Genomic DNA, 21,883 nt, shown 5'->3' with positions numbered 1-21,883 from the left:
TTCGTATAATTCAATTTCCAATTCAATCGTGAAAATTGTGTTACTATAAAAGTATCCATTTGAGTAATATCTTTATAGATTACTTGACATTCCAGAAAAAAAGTTTCTAGTTGAATAAAATATTTGAACTTTTTCACCTTGCTTACAAGATATCCTAGGGCAAGTCTTTCAAAAAATCATTTTCAAGAGATGAATCAAAAAATAAAACAATAGAAGTCATCATACTCAATATCAACTGTAATAAAAACTCTTTTGTATAATATGGTTATACCCTACCGACATATATTGACAAAAATGGTTTTGGAAACCGTTAAAAAATATTTGTTCATTTTATTATTTTTCGTCAAATTGTCTTCAAAAATAAAATATGTGAAATGATATATTCATCATTTTACTGAATATATTTTATGAACAAGAACAGAATTATATGTTTCCTCAACTGAGTACAAATGAATATCATTGAATTAATGTAAGTTTTGGATTATCAGAGGTACAAAAGCTCTCAACTTCCTATACTGTAAACAGGAAAAACATTTACTCAAACAAAAAGTGTTTATTTTCATACGAATCTTTCCAATCATACCTATGAATCAAAGATATAATTTGATCTGAGATAATATGTACTTTATCTGAGGAGTACCGTCGAAACCCTTGACTAATTTGACAATTTACCTCTTCCCATCGACCGTCGACAATAAACTCTAAATCTCCTATTTCAAATATTATATCCACTTTTGTCATACCTACGACCAAATATCTTGGCAACACCGTAGGGGCTTGGTTATATCTTCAAAATATATACTTATATACAATGGGGCTTTGTATAAGCGAATGAATATCAATGGATTCGTAATATACGTAGAATATATTCAGCGAATATATTTCTTATATACACCCGCCAACCTTCCTCTCAACCCGGGCTTCGACTGACCCTCGGCATATAGCGGGCTTGGTATCATGCGTCAGATGCGTATATATATATATATATATATATATATATATATATAAATAAATTCTGTGTTAATTGCAACTCTGCGCAGTTAGCCAACTGCCTATTCTCTGCACTGTTGCCACAGCTACCCCATACGGGGTAGTTCTACCCCTCTTGAACTTAATTTCACCCTCTCGCTCCCCTCAAGTAAATCTACCCCACTCAGATATAAAGCAAAATAATGTAAAATGAAAATTGAAAAAATTAACAAATATTTGAGGTTTGATTTTGAATCTACCGCGTTACACGAGCCGAGTACCCGTGGCAAAATTGACGTAGACTGAGTGTCTGGCACCGCTGGTGGTGGTTCCTTGGGTTGTCTTACTGTAAGACTTTCACACCGATAGTTCCGATATGTGACTGAGTACTGAGTTACACTACAATGCTCTTCCAATGATACCGAGTGCCGTGATCATGATCTGTGCGTGTGAATGTTATTTGATGTTTGTGACATGACATTCGACATTTTTATTAGAAACTAGGATTTATATTTAAAATAATAAACAAACGTCAAACAGTTGTGGAAAGCAGAAGAATAGTGGAATTGCGTGACAAATACTCAAAACAAATAACCAAATATAGACAAGAACAACGGCCAATTTTCTTTTTGAACGAAACTTGGTATAACACTCACGACACAGTTACGAAAGGGTGGACTGATGGTTCGAGAATGTGTACACCTAACAAGCCTGCAAACAAAGGATCGCAACTTATCATTGTTCATTGGGAGGAAGTAAATGATGGGTTCAAATTCTTTGAAGTGATATGGAAAAAATCTTGAGGACTGCAATGTTGACTATTATAAGACCATGGAAGCTAATATTTTCGAGGAATGGTTTGGAAACACATTGATCCCAAATTTGGATTCGATGACATGTGACTTATGTTTTTGATTACGATCGTCAAATTGATCATGGAACAAAGAACGACAATCATAGGTATACGTCATTGCATCACTGTGATTGGTGTCATCAAGTGAATGTGGATACATCCCGGTTCTACCCCGCTCCCTTTCAGAAATCTACCTCGATGAAAAGATAGCTTGTGGCAACACTGATTCTCTGTCATTTACGGGCATGATCATCGACATAACTTAATCGCTTATGTCGGTGGGCATGATATATGTGGCAAAAATATTGTGGCTTAACTATCTGTTAGGTTACCTATGGTTTGTGGTTACCTTTTGTTAACTAACGGCTAACAGCACTGACGTGATGAAAGTGGTCCTCTCAAGAGTATTAATTATTATTTAAAGTTGAAATTATTAGTGTCATTATATGAATATAAATACAATGAGTGCGTGGACAGTGGAAGATAAGAGAAAACTTCTGGTTGCCCTTCATCAACATGGAGCCAGCAACCTGGAATTAATTCAAGAGCATTTACCCAACAAAACCATTTCCGAAATTGAATTAATCTGCGAAGAATATACACAACTTGCCTTGAGAAAGTGGCATAGTAAAAGAGACGATAGAAAAGATCCCGCAATCAAAAATTGGCTTCAAGTTATGAAACGAATCAAAATATCCCAAAAGAATTCTTTACACGATGTAGTGCCCAGATTATTAAAATATATCGCACTATTCGAAAAAAGATGTGATTTATCCAACATAAATTTAAAAGATTGTTACTTGGTTTTATCAGATTTATCTAATGGAAAAGCATCAATGAAGATGGAGGAATGTAGTGAATATTTCTTTTATGAGTGTTTGACTAAATTAGCAAAGTCGATGAGAAGTGAAGAAATTCGTTCTTTTAAGTCTTATCTCAAGTCATTGAAGACTTTGAAAGATTTAAATGCTAATCGATTGCAAGGAGTAAATTCTAGGAGGGAATGTTCCATTGTGTTGAACCCCTTGGGCATACCAGATGAATTTTTGGAAATATCTAGTTCAGAAAATATACTTTGAAGATAATGTAGATTGAACTGTAATGAATATGCCATCAATTTATGTAATGCACTTGTTAGTCCAGCCAACTGAAAAAGTGCCGATTCATATTGGATCACATATTTTAATAGTTAACTTTGATCTCTGTACAGTATTTAGTTTAAGCCTAGTTGAACTGTATGAATTCTGATACCTGAAAAAATATAAAATTATGTTTTCTGCAAATTCTTTATTTTTCCTTAGATTTATTTTTTCAAGTACGAAACATAAGCAACAGGAAACTTCTTTAAGGCGCTCTAAGAGCGGTGCCTGAATCTGGTGTTATATGTTCTTTAAAATATTTCACTGTAGACGTATTGCCACATTCAGTTTAAGTTAAAAGTCGTTGATATCACAAAAATAACATTGATGAAAATTGATGCTGACAACATTATGAAATTTTATGAATTTTTTCGCTTGTGCACTTGTATTAGAAACATTCCCACAAACATTGATTAATCAAATTCATTAATGTTCAATGAAAATGATTGAAAATACTAACTGTTCTTTCTAGGTATCTTGTTATTAGATAAGCCCTAACACAATTTCCAAATATTTTTCAACATATTTATCCTGTATATACGATAATGAATCAAGTTTTAATATTGAGATAAGCATCAAGAAATTGTGCATTTCAAATTGAATCTAATACTGCTTTGGAGCAATAGAAAGTGATTTAAAAACATTGGTCGACTTTATACCCACCAACAAAATATAAATGATTTTCCATAAAATGTTAGAGAATTAATGACATATTTTTGTTTTTTTGAAGTATGTATATAAAATTTGTAAGAAATGTAACTGACAAGATGGGTATATCTCTGTTTTGATTTATTTTGAAAAGTTTTTTGATTTCAGAACAGTGAAAAACCCATGAATGGAAGGAATGTGATTTTTTTATGTAGTCAAACACAGTTAAAATTCACATTATTATTGATCACATTCACATGATCATATAACAACTGGAATTCTAACATCCACCACCTATGAAATAGTCCAACGGATTGAGCATAACTATGCCTCTACCTTTATGAAATCTGTCTCATGATTTCTAACACAACACATTTGACTAACTGTTCATAAATTTATCATATGTAATACGAGCTGACAAAAATGATGTTTACACGAATATTAATGTTGGCTTCCATAACATTGGTTGTTAGTAATCCTCCTCCAAGATCCCATGAAAAAGTCATTGAAATTCTGTACAGACTTATTCAACGGAAAGTAATTTTCGAAGTCGATAAATATATTTGAAAAATAATTATATAAGGCATAACAATAACATCCTAAAAAAATTTCACTCCTTGGACATCATCATCCAATATCACTTCACACTTTCTCTCCTTTTCTAAAAACTTCAGTATCTTTATCAATACATCCTGATGCATTCCATAAAATAATTCCTCGGCAAAATCTTCCCCTTGTGTCAGTTCATATAGAGTAACTACAGTATTTGCCATGCCTCGGTCACAAATGGAATTATAAATTGTTGATGCCCATTCTTCTATCGTGTGCCAGTAAATTTCCCATCGATTCTTCAGTTTATCAATTGGTGCGGCATTTCCAGTTTTCTGCAGCTCACCAAATATTGATATGATTACGCTTTGTTCCAACTTTCTATTGATAGAAGAATTATTGAACAGAGGTATTTGACTAGCTTCTCTAACATCTATAATATAGGTTCTACTTTTATCGCAATAATTCAAGATTAAAGATTTCCAAGCTGCGACTTGTTTAGATCTTGTTTCAGGGTGTGGCTGAAGAGTAAAAAACGGTGGGAAATTATACTGCCACGGCCATTCGATGTCTACTTCACCCATTTTAATTTAGTATTCTTAACTTTCTTTGATCTATCACTGGAAATTACCAATTTCTATTTAGAATTTTCTTAACCTTAAAAATTCTGTAAAATGTTCAAAATCAAAACATCCATCGGTGGGTGGCTGTGACGTCACTCATGCATTCAATGGATTGTGATAAGAGATGAATAAGATATGTTCCAAAAGAAACCATAAACATAGTTTGGTGGTTCTGAATCGCCACTATATAGTGAAATACCACCACAGACCATGATACCACTGAAAAACTGGTTTGTATGAAACACGGTTTCCTGCAAAATTGGTGGTGGTGTGGTGTAACAATTGGCAGATGTCAGATTTGAATTTGGAATATTAGAACAAGAAAATTAGAATAAAAACTTCCTATGTTGTTATACCACTTGCATTTGTTACTAACGTTACTGCAGTTTCACCTACAAGGACATTTTCAAAAGAATACAATAAACTATAACGTAGGAAGTTTCAATCTTCATTTTTCATGATAATCTTCTTTCACGTAGTAACGGGTATATTCATCAATTGATCCTCAAAACCTCTGTTACATTTATTGTTTTGAGGAAAAACAAAAAATATGTTATATATTACATACCCAGATGAGTAGAATAATATGATTTTCACATTATTTCATCATATACATTTTGATACATTAACAAACCTTTTTGAAAGAGCCTTCCCTGAACGTAGGTGTATCCCAAAATTAAGTCTGAGGTGAAGAGGTCTATCTCTGTTCCAACCATGTTTTTCAAAAAACATGGTGTTACTGTACCAGAAACAAATTATTATAATACCATTCTACCAATATACTGAACTCAATTTCCCTTTGTCTATATAATACTATTCCTACTTTATTGGAACTATGAAGCACAATTCATTGAATTCATTTTATAGAAAACATTACAAATGGACCTAACACTAATAGAATCTATTTATTTCATCCTGTTGAGAAAAGAGAACATATTCCAGAATACACTCGATTATATGAATAGCATTTATTCCTCACTTCATTTTGTACTCTGAAACATTTGGAACTGGATAATGATCTAGTTATTAAACCCAAAAATTGTGAAGAAGAATTTGTCCGGTCAACCCCACAAAATCCGGGACATAGGTTAAGAGTAAAAATAGTATTTTTTTTCTATCAGCTGATAAAATTTTGATATCAAATGTGGCCTGTTTTCTTCACAGCACTGAGGACGTACGCTCCTTACATTACTCTTCCGTTTGCTGGGTTAATTGGAGTCATTGGATATAATCTGGAAAATTGGTTCTCTGATAAATATACCCCTTACAATAGTAAGATAATTGATAATTTATATTTATATGGGGTTTGTGAAACAATACCTAAAAACTAAACCTGATAACAAGTGACCAAGACTTCTAAGAACAGGTTTATGTGCACGGTAACATAACCACAATTATTCCTTTGATGTGTTAACACTGAAAATAATTTAATATAAATTAAAAAAAGTGTTAATGGCAGTGGTAAATACTTCTAAATACTTCAATTTCGTGCATGCTTATTTTTGCTTTAAACCAAGCTGTTAGCCATTAATTAAATGTTGGCCCACTTTTCAAGTTTCTATAAACCCTTTCATTGATTTTTGGTCGAGTTTTAATCTGCTGATCGATTCTAATCAAGATTTAATTACATATCATGGTGAAATATTAACAAAATACAGTATTGAAATGATTATAGTATTCACTTCAAATTCAGGGAGTTCTCTTGTTACATGATGTAACAGGTAGAACTGGAACTTCTATTAGAGACTGTATAATGAACAATTCGAACCACACGTCAAAACTATAGTCTCATCTAACAAGTTGACATCATCAGAGGAACATGATGTTTTTTTTGGCTAGGTGAAATAACAAATTGAACTTGTGAATCCACTGATATGCTATGTAGTTTCCACCTCTACCTGATAACCAAGTTTTAAACTTATATATCTGGAACCAAAAAAATAAGCAAATGGCAAATAATTATTAATTAGCCAATCTTATCTGCACAAGACCTTCTGAGTACAATTTCAATAATGTTAATAATGAGAATAATTTTCATGAAAATTGTATACTAGAATATTTCATTTAATAATTACTTAAATAGAAACAGTCATAAATTGAATTGCTGTTGATCATTCACCACTCAGAAAATTTGTGGGCTATTAATATAAATGAAACTAATATATAGGTTATATATTTTTGCTTTGGTTTTTATTTTTAGAATCAATTGAAGAGCAACGTCAAGAGAGATTGTTAGAGGAAGAAAAACTGAAAGCTGCCGAGAATGTGGAGAAGTTAAAATATAAAGCTAATGTTCTCAACACAAACGTATCACCTTCATTATCCTAATTGTCTAGTTTATATTCAAATTTATGACTGATGTTTGTGATTAAAAAAATGTTACCTATTTCTATAAGTTTTGGTCTTGATAACTATTCTTAGTCAACAGATACATTCCTATACATTGAACCTATACTATAACCTGAAATATCTAATTAAGTGTAAAGGAAAATGAAAAAATGCATCTCTTTACTCATGAGTCAACAGTTTTGATCTACGTTTGATAAGTACTATTTTGATATATAAACTATACTTTTTGGGAGGAATTCACAAAAAGATCCGTTTCAGAAATACAGGGTGATGAATGTAAAAAATGAAAATGGTGTTTTTCATCATCATTCAAATTTGTGATTCATTTCAAAATGAATCAGGATAAAGTCTCTTCTTTCTTCAATATTTTCTGAATCTCCAGTTGAATGAACATACTTGTTCACATCAATGAAATTCAACCATTTCAAGGGTATTTGAGATTTGTTATGATTCCTTCCAATTGATTTGAATGTTCAAGAAAATGAAAAATTATATTGGAATACATATTTTGTTGAATCGAACTTCTTAAATAAAATGAAATTGATAAAGCTGCAGTTCACTTATGTATTGTTGTAGTGAACATATTTTCAGGGAATTTCAATCTCAAACACAAGTTGTGAGGTCATTTTCAATGCGCCTGAGACTTATTTCCTTTGCAAATGTTCACACATGTATACAGTAAAAGCTCTGTTAACTGAACTCAGGTCAACTCAAATGGTTACATGAACAAAATAAACTAGTGGATACCATAATATATGATACTCTGCACAGGTAATAATACAATAAATTGAAATACGCTCACATTGTTTGAAAATAAAGAAAAGTAAAACCTACAGAAATCGTTTGTTATTCATTTCTCCCGCCCACACAATTTCAGTTAGATGTTGATGAATTGATAGAGGAAATTTGTTATCTGAAACGCAATAAAACTTCAAATTAACTATGGTCCAAAAAATTCAATTTAAAAATCACAGGTTTCAATTTGGCAAGAGTTGCCTGTATATTAATGTAGTTCATTTTATAAAACAGTATCATCTATGTATATTTAACTATTCTCCACGATATTTTACTATGTTATTTTCAGTTTCATGAACTTCAACTTCATATAATAATTCTGGATTTTTCATAACTTCTTTCATTCTCATCCAGATGAAAATTGATACATTTTCTGTTGTACTGGGCCTGGTAAAAAAATATTCAACATCCTTGTCTAAATTCTTATGGTCCATCGGCTTCATAATTGCTTCTTCCATGTATTTTTTCAATTCAGTCATATTCAGTATCATTCCAGTTTCAACATGGACTTCTCCAAATAAAGTTACTTTCACTAAAATATAACAATAAATATTTGATTAGGATTTGAAAATCCTTTTCGAATTTTGCAGGATTACAACCTATATAGTTATGTCCATGCCCATTTATGTGGTTACACTTTCCATATGTAGCTTCATTTTCCGAATCTGTTAAATGAGGACTGCAAATAAAAAAAGGGTTTATGTTTTTATAGTCATTTAATAATGTAAATTATGGAATTTTTATTTTCGTTACTTAGACAACAAACATATTCAAACTCAAAATAACTCTATCTACCTGTGCAACCTATGGCATGCTGAAAATTGAATTTTTCTAGTTTGATACGCTTTTGGACTAAAAGTACAGCTCATTTTTATAAACTGTTAGTGACTAAAATACCGATACCGGTAGTGCATAAAATGAAATACGTGTGTTTATGTTATTATTCATTCTATTGGTAGGTATTCTCGGCTATTACATTCTTGGTGTGTCTCTCTATAGGTTTTCTTGGCCTTTGCTTATGTACGGCGCATTTAGCCAATTTTGGTGGATTGGTACTCGAAATCAATGACATGTAACATATTTGTCCAATATCGATAGATTTAAGATGTCGTGTTCCAAAAGTAACCAGAAATGTGTTTTGGTGGTTCTAAAATCATCACTATTGTGGTACTACTGAAACGACTGAAAATTGGTAAAGTGGTGAAGCAAACCAATAGCAAACGTCAAAATATTATACGATTTCATTGTGGTGGGAGTGACTATTGGCAAATGGGTTTGAATATGAAATATTGGAATGAGTGATAGTTTAAAGGTACCTAGGTCAATCATTGTAGAAAATCACCTTATTTCTCCCTTATCTGCGAAAATAATGGTAGAATTTTCTCAAAACCAATAATTTCAGAAAACATTTTTTGTGCGCAATTATTATACAATTTTTTTTTGCTTTCTGTGTAATAAAAATGTATAGATGAATTAATTTTTTCCTGAGTTTTCATTGATGTTTTTTGTAAGAAGTAGAAATGAAAAAAATTGTTATTTTATAAAGAGTAGGTATTATTCTGGCAAACCCCTAGAAAAGCTATTGGCTATATATTTTCAATACAGGTTAATGAGCTAGCAAATACAATAGTTCGTACTCGTAAGTATATAATTTTCTGTAAAAAATTCTTTTCAAATATTATTGTACATAACATCTAGTTATGTTTCACACCTCCTTTAATTACATGAAATAAAGTTATGACATTTTTCCAGAAAATAAACATTAAACTTTTATCAATTCTAAACCGAATATTTATAAAACAGAAACAACAAAAGCAGGTGGGTTACCGTATTGAACTCAAATTTCCCTCCTAACCTAACTCGCAGTGTATTACAAAGACGGTCGGATTCGAGCGGGCAATAAGTTATGTGCCCACTATTATAGTCTCGATTTGTTTTCATTTATGTTCTATAACAGGGACTAATTATAGTTAAATAAATCATGGATTCAACGTAAATCAGGAGGATATATTAGGACCATCGTCATGGCTTGCTTCTTGGAATGTTTGACAATCTAACAACAAAGTGACAATTTTCACTTTTTGTTTTCAATTTCGTCAAAACTACTAGTGCGCTTAAAATTAAATTGTAAAATGTATTCAGTCCGATTTAAACCAACAAATTTTGCTGTACAATGCTTCAAAAACTGCAGAACCTATTACACAGTTAAGAGGAAAGTTGTCAAAGATGAAAATTATGTTGCCAGACAGATATATCAAAAAATCAAAGTGAAAGGTCCCATGACAGTAGCCGATTATATGAGGGAAGTGTTGACAAATCCCATGGCAGGATATTATATGCATAAAGATATGTTTGGAGAAACTGGGGATTTCATAACTTCTCCAGAGGTAACACAAATGTTCGGAGAGATGGTGGCAGTCTGGTTACTGAATGAATGGCAGAAAATGGGATCTCCAAAACCTCTTCAGATTGTTGAACTGGGACCTGGTAATTTCAGAGTTATATGAAAACCATATAAAAATATTGTTTTTGTGATATGTTGCATGTGTTTGATGCATAAAAATCAAGAGAAACCTAATGTAATCAATTACTTAGCGACTATCACCTCGATTATAAAGAGCTTTATTTTAAAGAGCTTCCTTCTTTCTTTTAAAGTTCTTGCAATTCCTGTCTTCTTAATCATAGTCCATCATTATTTCCATTACTCATAGGATTATTCCATATCAAATTATTAGATTTCAATCAATGGATACATACCTTTGTGATTATGGTAAGAAATCCAAATTTGTGTTATTAGGAATTAATGATTTCAATTCTACTATATATTTAATATAATGAGGAAATTGAACAAGTGCAAATATCTGGGAATTATTTTAGATCAAGAGTTGAATATGAATGCAAATGTAAAAAATTTCAAAATGGACATTTTCAAAATAATACAATGAAAGTTTATTGTATTAGTTTGAAAATGTCCATATAGGACGAAACTGCAGTAACGTTAGTTACAAATAAAAGTGGTATAAAAACATAGAAAGTTTTATTTCTCATTTTTCATGATGATCTCTTACCACATAGTAACAGCTGCATCCATAAATTTATTCGAATTATATACATTGTATGCCGGAAGGTACATGTGGGTTTCTATAAAAAATGAAACGCTCTGTATGCATACATCATTTACCTAATACATAATATCAATTTGAAGGTAGAGGAACTTTATCGTACGATATAGTGAAAGTCTTCAGCCATTTTAAGGCTCTGCACAAGGCCAGTTTGCAGCTTGTGGAAATCAGCCCCGTCCTGAGCGAACTACAGGCTAGAAGATTATGTGATAAACATACAATAGTCAATGAAAAAATGGTAGTTTACAGAAAAGGTAATATTAATTTGAAACATTCGAATGAAATCCATCAAACCCAAGTATTTTATGTAGGAAGCAGTCCCCATGATATACCGGTGCAATGGTTTAGACAACTTAGCGACGTACCAAATGCCTTCACTTTATTGATAGCACATGAGTTCTTTGATGCCCTTCCGATTCACAAATTCCACAAAACGTATAGTGGATATAAGGAAGTTCTTATCGATATCGACCCTGCCGCTGAAAAAAACCCTGAGAATACAGAACCAAAATTTAGGTTGGTTGATACTATTCTTGATATTTCTTCAAAGTTGTGGTTACTGATTTAATTAGACCAGTAGGCGATAATTCTAAAGTGTTTTTTCATTTATTTAATCAAAATTCAGTTGAGTTCAAATGAATCGATTTTTTCAACTGGAAAATTCTGGAGAAACAAGCAAATCTTGAAAGATAAAATATATTTCATAATTTCTGCCATAGTCATATAAAAGAATATTGAATTACATTACACAAACAGCTGACTCAACTTGATAATTGCACCCTGAGTCCCAGACACTCTCCTTTGCAAGTCAGGATAGCGCTTCATTTTCTATACGAAACATTTCATACATTTCATACATTGAATTCATGTTTCTTTGTTCAAAGATTTTCGTTTTCCACTTGACAAATTGAGTAGATATTCCTTTATCCCTCACAAATAGATGTGCCTATGAAAAATAAAGCAAGATCTACGTAATAAAAAAATCTATACTCTAAGAATCCTAATATTAATCTGAAACACATTTCTACATACATTAACACTGAAAAGTACATTCAAATAATAGGAAATCAATATGAACATTTCAAAACATAGTATTATCAATATGAAGAGTAATAGTCCAAGTACACTACCTTGTGGTACTTCTGTGATGACTGATATTTCATTTAAAAAACATTTTACTCTTGTTTTTGGTCTTCAATTTGAAAGATAACTCTGAAACCACTTGTAGACTGCGCCAATTAAATGGTAATATTCGAGATTCAAAAAATATCACTAAAGAAAATATCTTTAAAGAAAAATGAAGATGATTATTATTATTATTAATTGCTAATTATCGATATATATTATTGATTTCTAAATTATTTTGTACCTAGATTAGGTATATAATAATCAAATATATTCAAATTTTTTAGTTCAAATATACATGAACATTAACTTTTTACTAGGTACGTCCTTTCCCGAAATGAAACCCCCATGTTGAAAAGCCTGCTCAAACCGAATGAAACCAGAGATCACTTTGAGGCATCTCCTGACTGCATGCTCATTTACAAACAGATATGTGAAAGATTAAAGGCAACTGGAGGGCTCGCTTTGATTTGTGACTATGGCCATTATGGAACAGGCACCGATACTTTTAGGGCGTTCAAGAAGCACAAACAGGTTGATCCGTTAGTGATGCCTGGAACTGCGGATTTGACTGCTGACGTAGATTTCAAAACTATTCGTGAGGTAATTAAAATAACAGTTGGAAATGCTAGTTTTTTTCAATAGTTCTCATCATTGTGGTACCTCCCAATTAAGTAGGTGACACGATTTCTTTCAATAATCGTCAACCCGATACATACATCCATTTCTTTCTTTGCATACGAAAAACTCCCAACTTATTAGGAAAATTTACTATCAGATCAGTAGTGAAATAAATTTATTTGAATGGGCAAGCCTAATGTAACATAGGATATACCTTAGAAACTAATAGCATGATAGTTTTCACAAACAATAAGATGCATTCAGCTAAGCTAGCATTAAGATACTCAACATATGGAAACCTGTAATCAAGCGGAAAACGTCATCTCCCGCTAAACCGGTGAAGCGGGGAGAGGGGATAGGTGAAAGCGCTTGAAAGACCTATAAATAGTCATCTCTTGGAGGAATAGTCCAGTCATCACCTGAAGACGATTGTGGATACTAATAATCGAAACGTCGTGAACTAAATTGGTTTGAAATCTCTTTAATTTTTTCATTTATTTGTAATATTTTGCTTATTTTTATTCCTTTACATTTCTACTCTGTAGACATGTTCAATTTGTATCTTGTTTTTTTTTTTTGATTGGTTTTGTTGTATTTTCATTTCAGGTTTTATTGTATCGTAATGTATGTGTAATGACTGGTTCAGGTCTTACTTAAGTGATATAAAACAGTTAGTAAGATCAAACGAGAAACTATCACACTAAGGATATCTTATGGGGCGTTACACAAGGATCAGTACTGGACCCGATTCTTTTCCTTATTTATGTAAATGACCTTGTAACTCTCTTAATTCAAGGAATTTTTAAGATCTTTGCGGATGACACCACGCTCCTTTGGTATGGAGAAAATACTTCTAATATGAAAGAAACTATCTCTAGTGATTTAGAAGTTGTGAAAAAATGGTGTGACGCAAACTACTTGTGCTTTAATATTAAACAAACCTACTCACCTTCAGCTGTAATATTAAAAATTTATACTTGAATGGACAAATTCTTGAGAATAAAAACCAATCCAAATTCCTGGGAATCTTCATGGATAACAAATTAAAATTTGATCAACATATTTCAGCTTTGAATAAAAAATTGCCATCAGGATGTTATGCACTTCGAATAGTTTCAAATGAAATTATGTATATTTGTTATTTGCAATTTTTGAAAGGTACTATACAAACTATTTTGTTTAGAAAATTTGTAAAATTTTATTTTCTATTGTTATATTTCATCTATTAGATATGTGAACTTAGTTTTGCTCAAATTGTGTTTCTGGGTATTTGTGTTTTTCAATTGTTTCTTTTTTTTTATTATTTGAAATGCCATATATACCAGATTTTTCAACAAGCTTTGTCAATAAGATTGTATTTTCTTGGACAATAAAGTATATGTCTAACTATCTATCTATTGTTCGACATAATTGATGTTTTAGCTATTCATTCTGATTTTATTTGTTCTCTCATAGATTTCAAATCATAGTAGAATCATATTAGACTACGGAAAGCCAAACTAATGAAATGTTTTCCATATTGATGTACCTTATTATTGAAACATATAAATTTTCTGAAATATGCGAAATGGCTTGTAACCAGTATTCATTTCAGAGATGAAAGTCATAGCCAAATAATACAATTACGATATAGAACCATAAGCATTCCATGGTTCTGAAGAGTTGGTGTTTCTCTTCCAAGGTAACAATATTCAAAATGAGGTTTTATTGTACAATTATAACTTGCTATTTGTGCACACAATAAAAATATCGTGACAATGAAAATGTCGTGAAAAAGGTACAACATATTTTTCTACATTTTCTCTTCCTATACAGTCAAATATTCGAAAAGCATACAATTTTTTTTAATGAAAGTCAGGACTATAGTTACTGAGATATTTTTTATCGAGTTTCCATAGGAAAAATTACCATTTGAAGGATTGAAATTTTGTTTCTGCGCCACTCTCTACTTTTTTAATATTGTTTTTCATTTTATTCATTCACTGATGTTTTTTGTAGGTGGCAAATAAAGTGGAGGGTATTATAACGATGGGTCCTGCGAACCAAAGAGATTTTCTACTCAAAACCGGACTTGAATATCGTTTCAAAGCTCTCAAAGAACAAGTGAAGGATAAGAAACATCTGGAAAACCTCACGGAATGCTACAAAATATTGACGGACAAAGACAAAATGGGTGAAAGGTTCAAATTCTGCGCACTTTTCCCTGAAACCATGAGAAAAATTCTCGACAAATGCCCTGTCGTAGGATTCAACCAGTTCATACCATAAAATGTGGCGGTGTACTTTACGGGAAGTTTGTTCACCCCCGTTAAACTGTGATAAAATGAAAAACTGAATTGTGCGTCGAAATCTTTATTACTTTCTTCTACTGTATATGATACTTTTAAAATGCCTTTGAAAAATAGTCGTATCAGGAGAAACTGTTAAGTTACAGATTCGTTGTTATAAAGTAATTTATTGAAACAACTTTTTTTTCTTTGTGCAAAATATCAGTTCTGGGTTACTTTCATAGCGAACCCTCGATAAGAACAATATATGGACAATTTTGAAACAATTAATTCCACTGAGTAATTTTCTAGGACGTTTTTCAACTGTTATTATTCTGAATCTTCCTTTGACATATTCTTCTTTACCAAATTATTCGTGGTCACTACCATCTTGCTGACCGTAAATAATTCTATTGGAACTTCTTTTATATAATCGTCAAAGTTATTCAATTGTGTAGTCGCTTTATAAGAAGGCTCCCTGCTCAAAATATTTAGGGCACCACTTGACACTGTTGCCCTGGAGTTCGAAGATGCTGAAAAATTAAGGAGAGTACCAAAAATGATCATACTTTTCTCTGTTCAATCAGCCTAGGAAAATACGAAGGTATGGTATGGTATTCCTCTATACTTGATGAAAATCCATAAGGTATTCAAATAAAACTTTATTATGAGATTTTTACTGGATAGTTTATGAAACCGCAACACGTGTTTCGCTATAAAATAGGTGTATCAAGCGTTATCATATTGCCACATTTCATCTCCTGTAAACGGGAGATTTGCTCTACGCCAGAAGTTCCAGCTTCACTTTTTATTTTCATAGTGACTGAGTTCTACCTAATTTGGCATCATATGATAATAATTAGAACTGTACAACCTTCTACCTACGTAATGACTAATAATTTTACTAGAGTTTAGGTAAAAGCTAATTAAAAACTTTTAAACATCATCAAAAATAGTTTACTATTTGCAATTTGTGCTTTATATAATAATAATTTGAATCATATAACTTTCTTGATTGAAAATTTAAACATTATAAAAGGAAATTTTACCAACTCATCAAACGGACATGTAACAAACTTATTACCAATTTCCAGATCCAGAACAAGTGAACAATTCAATTCTATTTGGTCATTCAGTCAATTTTCGAAATTCTTAAGACCAATGATATTAAGCATTCCAAAAGATTGACTTTTAAACCTTTCTCTTCGAAATGTCTCTCTGTCAAAAGATGGTTGCAAATGTGGAATTAGTCTTTACATTAAAAAAACTACATCTAAGTTCTTTCATTCTTTGGGAAAGGTTTCTCCCCATTTGGCCAATATAATGTTTTGGGCAAAAACCACAAGTCAAGATGTTGAATCCACAAGTACAGCAATTGCAGATTTGTGTAAGAATATTAATGTTGCACTCAATTGGAAAGAACGTCCGATAGCCTTATACTTTGTAACATATTTGAAAAAATTGATCATACACTCCTACTTGAAAAATTGAACCGTATTGAAGTTAGAGGTGCTGCAAATTATTGAATTGCTTCACACTTGAAAGATAGGAAACAAGTAGTAGTGATGGTGTACCACAAGGATCTATCTTAGGTCCAGTTCTATTTATCATCTGCATGACATGATACATTCCTGTCCTAGTGCAAAAAAAATATTTATGTATGCTGATGACACGAATATACTGGTCTCCCTAACACACGGAATATAGTAGTGAGGGCGAATGTCGCCACAAATTGATTTTATAAATTGTGTCTTCATAATGGACTGTTGGTAAATGCACCCAAAACTGTTTGATAAAAATCAAAAGAAGCATTGAACAACTGACTTTCATTAAAGTTCTTGGAGTTATTATGGACCAATAGATGACATGGAAGGAATACATTGATGCTTATTAGGTCCATCAACCTTTCTCCTGACTAATGATAATGCAAAACTGTCATGTTTATCAAGGTATGAGGTGTTATAGTTGCTTTAAGGAACTGTTCTTTTACTTACGACCTGATAATAGTTTTTTTAGTGTATACTTATTTTTCTGTATTGTAGGTTCTGTTATGACTAGTCAAATACATTTATATGATGTGTCTTTTATACATTTGTATGAACTTCGGTGATAAATAAATTTGATTTGATTCAGTTCTTTCTGAAAATTACTTTCCAACAGTCGAATACTCAACAGTCTGTTGAGCATACTATTGAACACTGATACTTTATGTTGATAGGAATGCGTCGAGAAATTATGTATGACAATGTCGAACTCAACTTTATTTTTCTGTTAATCCAACAAAACACTGACTAAAACTTCAACTATTTTTCAAATGTCTATCGCCTTATTAAATCACTTCGTACGACACTGTCCGCGAAACTTGACTGTTCGGATAGGCGAGTGGATCGCGTTTATATTTGGCAATCGAAGGCGGTAGAAAATTCGTCGCAATTCAATCGAAGCCGGTAGCATTATTGCCACGTCTAGAACGGCGGCGAACATCGGAGAACCGCGAAATGTCGGTCGGACTGGGCGCACGTCACAATTGGTATGGTTACCAGTGGCGGCCGGCGTCATTTTTTTTAGGGCATGATTTATAACAATGTCATAATTGTTCAGTGAAACGCGTCTTGCAATTTTGTAAACTGTCCAGTGGAAATCTCACAATGAAGTGTTGAATCTAAACTCGAAATTTAACAAAATCATTATCATTAAATTCTAACTTCAATCTAGGAATTTTGTTAAATTCTGACTTTGAATTCGGAATGTAGTGAACTTTATTTTCAATAAAATGTGATGTTCTTCTATACTCTTGTAGGAAAAAATGTCTCAAATTAATTTTTGAAAACCAGGAGTTTTCCATAGAGTTTAAAACTTTCGCTGATTATAACCATTTTGAAATTGAAATTATTTGAACTACTTACTTGTCGAGCTGTGATTATGAGTTCTCTCAAATCTGGGCAATTCTATAGCAGGGGTGTTTTTAGCTAGAGACCAGTTCAACACGTTTTCAATCATGACATTCCTTTTATCATTTTCCTCTATATCACTGGGATTATCACTCTGAGTAACATTTTTATGAAGAACTGTTCGATTGTACATTCCTAAAAATATTTAGTTTTCCATATTATGGAGCTATCAACTCCATTGGTCAGCCAAACATAAAAATAGATAGTAGTTTCATATTTTAACCGCAAATTGATTTGTAGATCAAAATACCTACGTGGTTATGAAATTTATTCATAACTCATGTAGATTTTTTTCAACAAACTAGAAAGTACCTTGAAATATTTCTTCAGTTCTTCTAGTCAGCGGAATGATAACAGTTTGTTCCCTTATTGTGGCAGACGGTTCATAAATGTGGTGACCGAATTGTTCCATAGTACTTGTACCAGCATTTCCCCCTATTTCCATAATTCCTATCTGAGTGGTTCTCACGTGATATGGAAAATTCTTATTTGCCATCGATGGCGTTGTTAAAATCTGGAAAGAATGAAAAACAGTTACATAAAAATAAATTACAGTTATTTGTTTCAACTTTCCAAAAATGTTAGATGTCCTCCAAAAGAAATAAATAAAAGTACAGCAAAAACAACAGACTCTCGAATCCACTTATCTATATAGATATTCGCAGATAATATAAATGCTGGACCTGCTATAAACCAGATTGTTCCAAAAATATTGAAAGGATAATAAAAGTTCCCCTGAAAACGAAGTCTTTAAATTCTTCAGTTGCATTTTCGAAATTCATACCTTTTCTGGGTAATGTTTGAGGGTAAAAATAGTAGAGTAGATAAACATGCACCAAGCTACAATTCTCAGTATTATTAAACCATATCCCGCTGGTGATTCGTATAAATACAATACTTCCCCTGGGTCAAAAACCTTGAAAAATCATTGGTTAATGGAAAATTATTGCATAACGGGAAATAGGAACTCACTTTCGCTTCATAAATAAATATCGCTACATAAGTTACAGAATAGATACACATGAAAATTGTCAATTTTATGCTGGCAGGTAATGGGAGGCGACCTCTGGTTATAGTGAAACCCTTCGCCAACAGTAACAACAGTAGAAGAAAACTTGTTTCCGATGCTCCCATTAACATCATGCCTGGAAATTCCAGTAATGTACAGGTTCCACATTTCACTGTAAACGTTTCTATCTTACCAAGCCTCTTCACTTTGACCGCTATAAATCCTGTCATGGCTAGTTTCAAATAGCAAGAGCTCACGAACATTATTCCAAAAAGCTGCAACACGACAGAGAGAACAAATATTTTGTAAGTTGTGTGTAACAGTTGCCTCGACTTCAGTTCGATCGAACATACTACTATTCCTAACATTAGAAAAGAGTAAGATACAGCAAATGCCATTAGCACCGGAAGGATATCTGAAAAATAAACTGAAAAAACTGCTATGCAGACACTTTTGTTCACTTACAAAATTCGTCAGCAGAAAAATGTTCGTGCCAATAATCACCAGGTGCACCATTTGTCATCAAGATTTTATACTTTATGTCGATGCCCTGAAATAACGAGGTTGTACAAATAAAACTCTAAATTGGTTATTTTTCTATTCTGTCCCACTTCTGCTACCATTATAACTTGATGTTAATAAAACGCTTTAGTGATACCTATTCCATTGTTACTAAACAAATTTGCGCGTACCTTTGTCCCATCGCAATTACTAACTGCTATAAACCACCACCTTTCCCTTGAACTCCTAAATCTCCTGGAATTGTGACATGTGATTGTTCGACCACGTCTTATGTAATTAATTCTTCTATGACTAGAGTTTGGTAGCGATCTCTTTTTTATCAAATGTTCCTGTGTTGTTCCCAAAGACTAGAAAATTATATGCCTGATGAAATTATTTTTTAAATTGAAATACTTACATATTGTTTAGTTGAATCGTCTTTAGATTCAAGACTGAACGCGATTTCTGTAGTTTCTTTCATCAATTCGTGTTCATAGAAATTCTCCGAAGAATAAGAATTCGTTGTACTCACTGTAGAGGTGTCCTCAACATTTTTTGAAGAATAAAATTGAGATGAACTGTATTCTGTTGAACTTGCCTCTTCTACGGTACTTGATGCCAAAGTGTCCACGGTATGAAGCATAGCTGAAAGAAGCTTATAAAATCTGATTACTTAAGTTCGAGTTTTTAAGACCTACTTGTTTCCGTTCTAACCGTCCTATTGACTGAGGGTAGTGTTGGAACTACAATAGTGTAAGTTTTGATTGTTGTACGGGGCTCTTGTGCGAAATAACAACCCGAGAGGTCCCTATAGACTTCCAAATATGCTGTGAGGTTTACTATTTGATTCTGGCCTCTGTTCAAAACTGATTCTTTCTGTTCACAAGTCTGAAAATGAATCTTATTATTTCTGTGAAGTGTACAGTTTTCCTGATACCTTATTGGATTTATACACCGATGGCCATTGATCGTCCGTATCATAATATAACAGTAAATTTAGATCACCTAGATCTTCGTTAAATTCAATTTCATATTCAAACTCCCCGTTTTCAGATAAAAAACAGAATCTTGTCAAAAATGCCCAATTCTGAAAACGAAATGCCCATATAAATAAAAATATCTGTTATCAGAATCAATTTATATTCATTCTCTGCTTTGATCCCTTTATAAGTGTGATTATTCTTGAATATTATTACAAAAATTATGGTTGATGATTTGAGTTGATGTTTGAACCGTGACTTGTTAGTTCATCCACGTCATTATTCAAAAAGATCATTAGTTTTTGCGGGAAATTACATGTATAATAGGTATGCATTTGAAAAATCTTCAGTAAATTAACAAAATCAGAGGTATAAATGATAAATAAGAAAGGTTAATGTATAGAACCGTGGGGTGCACCATGTAATACGTTTAGTTTTAATGGAATGTTATTTATAAGAAGACGCGAGTTTGTCAAAATGAGGCTTTTTATTTGGTTTCATATTTCGTAGAATAATTTCCACTTGTTGCAGACTAACGTTATGAAAATTAAGAGTGGCTATATTATCAAGTTAATTCAAGTAATAAAAATGGATGACTTCAACTAGACTAGAGGGTCATTTGCTATTTGATTTACGAATGAAATGAGATAATTATTCAAGTCTTCAGGGTTATTTAAACAATCCGGCATGTCCGATTTCCTTTTTCTACTACAGTATCCAGTAAATGTAAAAAGAATACCTCTATTGTTTTTTCATTCACACTGCGGATATGACCATATTATAAAGTTGTTGCAACAATTCTAATCATTATCATTTTTATATGTTTTACATTTTGCCAGTGCATCATTATTTTGAAGATATCCGTCAGCCAAACGGCTTTTTGTTTACATACTCTGACTATTTTTATGGGTACGTGACTTTCAAATTGGCCTATTAAATAATTATTAGGTTTCCACATATTTTTCAGAGTAAATTTCTAAAAAGAAGTTTGTCAGGTACTATATTATTTGTCCATTACAGTTCCACCAGATATTTCAAATGCATTTTATATATAGAACAGTTGACAAATGTTGAATGTAATTTCGCTTCAATATAACTTATATTTTCAACAATGTGTGAATAACTCACTTCGCTTGTTTTTAATACTCCTTCAATATATTTGCCCTGAACGGTAAATCCGAACAGAAAAACCAAAAATGTGACAAAGATATAACACATATTCCAAGTACTTATACTCAAACCACCATAAATAAAATATTTTCTTTGAAATACAATACAAAATTAAGGGAAATGAAAATCAATGTGGCCAGGTAACCATGGATACTTGAACACAACATTTCCAACCCCTCTGTAGGCATTCATTATTATTCTCTGGGGGTAAC

At 32.2% G+C, this 21,883-nt stretch overlaps 6 protein-coding genes across 6 annotated transcripts; 3 read left to right on the top strand and 3 right to left on the bottom strand.

Moving 5' to 3' along the window:
* The first annotated feature begins 2,048 nt into the window (after positions 1-2,048).
* Positions 2,049-3,105, top strand: LOC141486316 (uncharacterized). The gene has a single exon (XM_074184032.1). The coding sequence runs from the start codon at positions 2,269-2,271 to the stop codon at positions 2,899-2,901; it is 633 nt and encodes a 210-aa protein (XP_074040133.1). The 5' UTR covers positions 2,049-2,268; the 3' UTR covers positions 2,902-3,105.
* Positions 3,106-4,147: 1,042 nt separating this feature from the next.
* Positions 4,148-5,007, bottom strand: Vps25 (Vacuolar protein sorting 25). Its single transcript, XM_023161992.2, has one exon. The coding sequence runs from the start codon at positions 4,740-4,742 to the stop codon at positions 4,209-4,211; it is 534 nt and encodes a 177-aa protein (XP_023017760.2). The 5' UTR covers positions 4,743-5,007; the 3' UTR covers positions 4,148-4,208.
* Positions 5,008-5,822: 815 nt separating this feature from the next.
* Positions 5,823-7,169, top strand: LOC111506793 (small integral membrane protein 12-A). The gene is made up of 2 exons (XM_023161997.2): positions 5,823-6,053; positions 6,982-7,169. Exons 1-2 carry the CDS (start codon positions 5,924-5,926, stop codon positions 7,107-7,109), a joined length of 258 nt encoding a protein of 85 aa, XP_023017765.1. The 5' UTR covers positions 5,823-5,923; the 3' UTR covers positions 7,110-7,169.
* Positions 7,170-8,105: 936 nt separating this feature from the next.
* purple (6-pyruvoyl tetrahydrobiopterin synthase purple) lies at positions 8,106-8,965 on the bottom strand. Its single transcript, XM_023161996.2, has 3 exons — positions 8,721-8,965; positions 8,525-8,604; positions 8,106-8,457 (listed from the first exon to the last, which is right to left on the bottom strand). Exons 1-3 carry the CDS (start codon positions 8,792-8,794, stop codon positions 8,180-8,182), a joined length of 432 nt encoding a protein of 143 aa, XP_023017764.1. The 5' UTR covers positions 8,795-8,965; the 3' UTR covers positions 8,106-8,179.
* An 816-nt stretch (positions 8,966-9,781) lies between these two features.
* Positions 9,782-15,259, top strand: LOC111506791 (protein arginine methyltransferase NDUFAF7, mitochondrial). Its single transcript, XM_023161995.2, has 5 exons — positions 9,782-10,412; positions 11,131-11,301; positions 11,359-11,563; positions 12,493-12,775; positions 14,792-15,259. The coding sequence occupies exons 1-5, from the start codon at positions 10,058-10,060 to the stop codon at positions 15,059-15,061; spliced, it is 1,284 nt and encodes a 427-aa protein (XP_023017763.1). The 5' UTR covers positions 9,782-10,057; the 3' UTR covers positions 15,062-15,259.
* On the bottom strand, positions 15,005-21,788 carry LOC111506807 (transmembrane protein 145). The gene is made up of 13 exons (XM_074184250.1): positions 21,630-21,788; positions 20,459-20,608; positions 20,220-20,409; positions 19,940-20,166; positions 19,713-19,889; positions 19,486-19,570; positions 19,214-19,435; positions 18,984-19,156; positions 18,796-18,927; positions 18,586-18,746; positions 18,324-18,526; positions 17,967-18,146; positions 15,005-15,593 (listed from the first exon to the last, which is right to left on the bottom strand). Exons 1-13 carry the CDS (start codon positions 21,717-21,719, stop codon positions 15,391-15,393), a joined length of 2,193 nt encoding a protein of 730 aa, XP_074040351.1. The 5' UTR covers positions 21,720-21,788; the 3' UTR covers positions 15,005-15,390.
* Between the last annotated feature and the right edge of the window lie 95 nt (positions 21,789-21,883).

Source organism: Leptinotarsa decemlineata, unplaced genomic scaffold (genome assembly GCF_025532065.1).
Source record: "Leptinotarsa decemlineata unplaced genomic scaffold, Ldec_3_MD MMD2_tig00026354_RagTag_RagTag, whole genome shotgun sequence".
Classification (NCBI taxonomy): Eukaryota; Metazoa; Arthropoda; class Insecta; order Coleoptera; family Chrysomelidae; genus Leptinotarsa; species Leptinotarsa decemlineata.
Note: the sequence above shows the minus strand (reverse complement) of the source record. Positions and strands in the feature narration are given on the sequence as shown.